Here is a 3,535-nt window from a genome sequence, read left to right on the forward strand (position 1 = left end):
GTACGCACGTGTGTGTGTGTGTGTGTATCTGTGTGTGTGTGTGTGAGAGAGAGAGAGAGTGAGTGTGTCTGTCTGTCTCTGAGTGTGGGCAGACATTTGAGAGTTTCAGTAGCTACATTCACCACAATCACCAAAGTTTCCAGTTCCAAACGACCAGCGACCGGAGCGATACGAGCCCTTTCTCCTTCCCATCCACAACAACGTGAGCCCGGTCGCTTAACCTCTCACCTCCGACCTCCGACCGACAGACACGTTCCGATCTGCGAGCGTCACACTCGTGTGCGTGCGTCTCTATCGCCTATTCGCCGTACGCACACACACACACACACATCCACGGCCTTAAAGGGGGTGTCTAATATCGCGAGGCGTGGTGTCGGCAAGCGAAGTAGGCGGATGCGATGACAGACGGGCGGGCGGCGACCTCTCACCTTTGCCGTCGGTGAAGTTGCGTATGCTGAGGATGTTGTTGGCGTCCGGGTAGTGGTTCTGCTTGATGTAGGGCGTCTTCTCGGGTGTGTCCTGCAGCTGCATGGTCACCTCCTCCAGCTCCTTGTCCAGCTGAGATGGAAGGATATACGGATGTTTCGAGTCAGAGTTTAGAGTTTGGGTGCAGCTGAGATGATAAATCCACCAACCTTACTCACCACCGTTTGGTACACCTGTGTTTAATCTAGTAAATGAGTTGTTACTGTATGTTAAGAATGAGTTGTTATCCAAGGAGGATCCTTGGGGTAGCCCAACACACTATAACGGGGGTCAATGACAAGATTTAGGGTTAAGGTTATGTTATGCGTTAGGTTAGGCATCAGATTATGGTGCAAGGTTAAGGTTAGGTTTAGGATGAGACTGTAGGTTAAGGTTGGGGTTAGAGTTAGGTTATAGGTTTGGGTCATCGCAAGGGTCCAACTTACACAGCAATTACAAAAAAAAGTTTAGAATTTCAGTTAGGATCTCCCTAAAGAATGTCTTAGTGTTATATGAATATTTTTGCACATCCAAGACCAAATGCAAGGACAACTGCCTGAAGGTGTGAGGGAAATCAGATCATCTCATAACAGAGACATTGGGGAAAAGCTTAAATCGTTCAAAGTCAACGTCTAAATGTGTTCAAAGTCTTCTAAAGTCGTTCAGAGTCAGAGTGGTATGTTTTCCAGTCAGTGAAAGTGAAAGGGAGCCGAGAATACACTGTGGCCACACCAGAAAGGGACTGTTTGACGCAAGGCCACCGTGTCACCTTTGGTATCAGACATGAGGAGGGAGAGAAGGATAGACTTTTAAACAGACAAAAACACACCCACTACCAACAAACACTTTTTGAATGCTCACAAGTTGTAAAAGTACCTTCATTGTGATCATATTTTGACTGTATCCACGTTTAACTGTCCTCTTTGTTCTTGAGAATAGAAAAAGTAGCAATGTACAGACAGACATCGTTCCCTAGAATATCAAAGTTCTAGCCCCTTCAGGTGGTAAAACGTCTTAGTACCAGATATTGCCGTTGTGCCCTTGAGCAAAGCATTCCAAGCTCTCAAAAAGCAGGCTAATCGTACTAGAACTGCTGCTTCCTGCCATCACTGAAGTAATTGTACTATTCCGTTGTTCGACGGTATTCCATCATTTCATATCTCTATGATACGATACAGTTCATTACAATAGTATGTTATTGTATCCTAATGTGGTATCATATTGTATGGTATCTCTTGTCAGGCGGTCTCTACCTCTGTGATCCTCATGCGCAGCCGGTGGTTGTCGGACTGCAGGCCGTCCAGACGCGTGTTGTTGGCCTGGTTCACGCTGGTCACCGACGTGGACGTCTTGGAGTCCTCCTTCTTCTGGTTCTGGGTGAACTTTAACCTCCGGTTCTGGGTGGCGGCGTCCGGGTTGGTCCTCATGGTGATGAACTGGGTGGAGAGAGATCACCGTTAGGCCTAGTTCACACACGAGATTCGCAACGAGACTTGCAACCACCTGCAACAGTAACCCAAAACTGTGCTTTGCAACATTCTGAAACGGAACTATTCACACCAAAGCAACGAGCGGAGACCGTTTACCGTTTCCATAACAACGACACTTGTCACTCAACCTATTTCCTTATCCAGAAACCTGTTATTATTATATTTTGTCCGTATTTGTTTAGTCTATTCCGCGATCGTCTGCCTTTTCTGTTATAAAATCAATGTACAGTAGCCTCTCGTTAACGTGAACTAGCCATTATTGGTTCCTAACTAACCGGTAGCCTACTAGCCCTCGTGTGAATCCAGAGAGCCTGACACATTGTTGTGTACACGCTCGCGCCAGCACACGGGCACAAATTGTTCAGTCGCTGATTGGTTAGAAAATCATAACAATGGCCCTGGCGCTATGGTACGTTCTAAAACTTGTTGCTTGCAATTGGACAAGTCAGATCTCTTGAGACTCAATCAGACGGCTTCAGCCGACCTGCGACGGGGTGATTCACAAAGCTGTCATTTTCCTCTGCAAAATTCTAAAACGGTTTCATCGCATTGCGAATCTTGTATGCGAACTGGGCTTTAGGATCATGGCGTTTGGCGTCTCGGTGTCGGGTTTGTTCTCGGGTGTGGCCTAACGCTGACTGACATTATGGGATGTGCATTGGACTGGATCAGGGTTAGATCAGTTACCAGGGCGTCACCGCAGACAATGACATCATGTCAGGATTTCTGTCATGTATGTAACAATAGTCAGACATGGATAGATATGATACCAAAAGAGATAGAGAGATATGAGAAATATGACATCCATCCATCCATCCATCCATCCCTCCATCCATCCCTCCCTCCCTCCCTCCCTCCCTCCCTCCCTCCCTCCCTCCCTCCATCCATCCATCCCTTCATCCCTCCCTCCATCCATCAATCCATCCATCCATCCCTCCATCCATCCATCCATCCATCCATCCATCCATCCATCCATCCATCCATCCATCCATCCCTCCATCCCTCCATCCATCCCTCCATCCATCCATCCCTCCATCCGTCCATCTGTCCGTCCACGCGACGCTGTCCTACCTTGGGCACGAAGACCAGACAGAGGGTGATGGTGCTGCAGAAGATGATGACCAGCGCCACGATGCAGAACTGGACGTTGGGCTGGTCGCGCGTCAGGAAGGACACGGCCGCGCCGATGATGCACATGATGCCCACGTTGTAGACGCTCATGCCGATGTACTTGCTGTCGTTGAGCGCCGGTATGCTCACGTTCCTCGTCTCCCACGCAAGGAAACAGCCAAACAACTGGGCAGGGGAGTAAGTAAGTAAGTAAGTAAGTAATTAATTAAGTAAGTAAGTAAGTTAGTCCAAGTAAGTAAGTAAGTAAGTAAGTAAGTAAGTAAGTAAGTACAGTAAGTACAGTAAGTAAGTAAATAAGTAAATAAGTCCATTTTATTTGGGATAGCACCTCACACAGACACACAGTCACAAAGTGCTTCGCAGAATTAAAAACAGACAGAAAACATCAGATAAAAGGACAATGAATTACAGAGACAGAAATATTGAGATACATAATAAAAGTACAATAA

The 3,535-nt window shown here is 47.0% G+C and overlaps 1 protein-coding gene across 1 annotated transcript in view; it reads right to left on the reverse strand.

The window, feature by feature from the left end:
- Positions 1–3,251, reverse strand: part of LOC311328627 (gamma-aminobutyric acid type B receptor subunit 2-like) — a gene marked incomplete at both ends in the record, with an annotated part of 6,546 nt that extends 3,295 nt beyond the window's left edge. The window contains 3 exons of the mRNA XM_084462570.1: positions 429–558; positions 1,719–1,901; positions 3,027–3,251. Coding sequence (XP_084318696.1) covers positions 429–558; positions 1,719–1,901; positions 3,027–3,251 — 538 coding nt within the window. The remainder of the gene's footprint in view (positions 1–428; positions 559–1,718; positions 1,902–3,026) is intronic.
- Positions 3,252–3,535: the final 284 nt, after the last annotated feature.

The sequence above is a fragment of the Borostomias antarcticus genome (assembly GCF_949987555.1).
Source record: "Borostomias antarcticus genome assembly, contig: scaffold_1012, whole genome shotgun sequence".
In the NCBI taxonomy this organism is placed as follows: Eukaryota; Metazoa; Chordata; class Actinopteri; order Stomiiformes; family Stomiidae; genus Borostomias; species Borostomias antarcticus.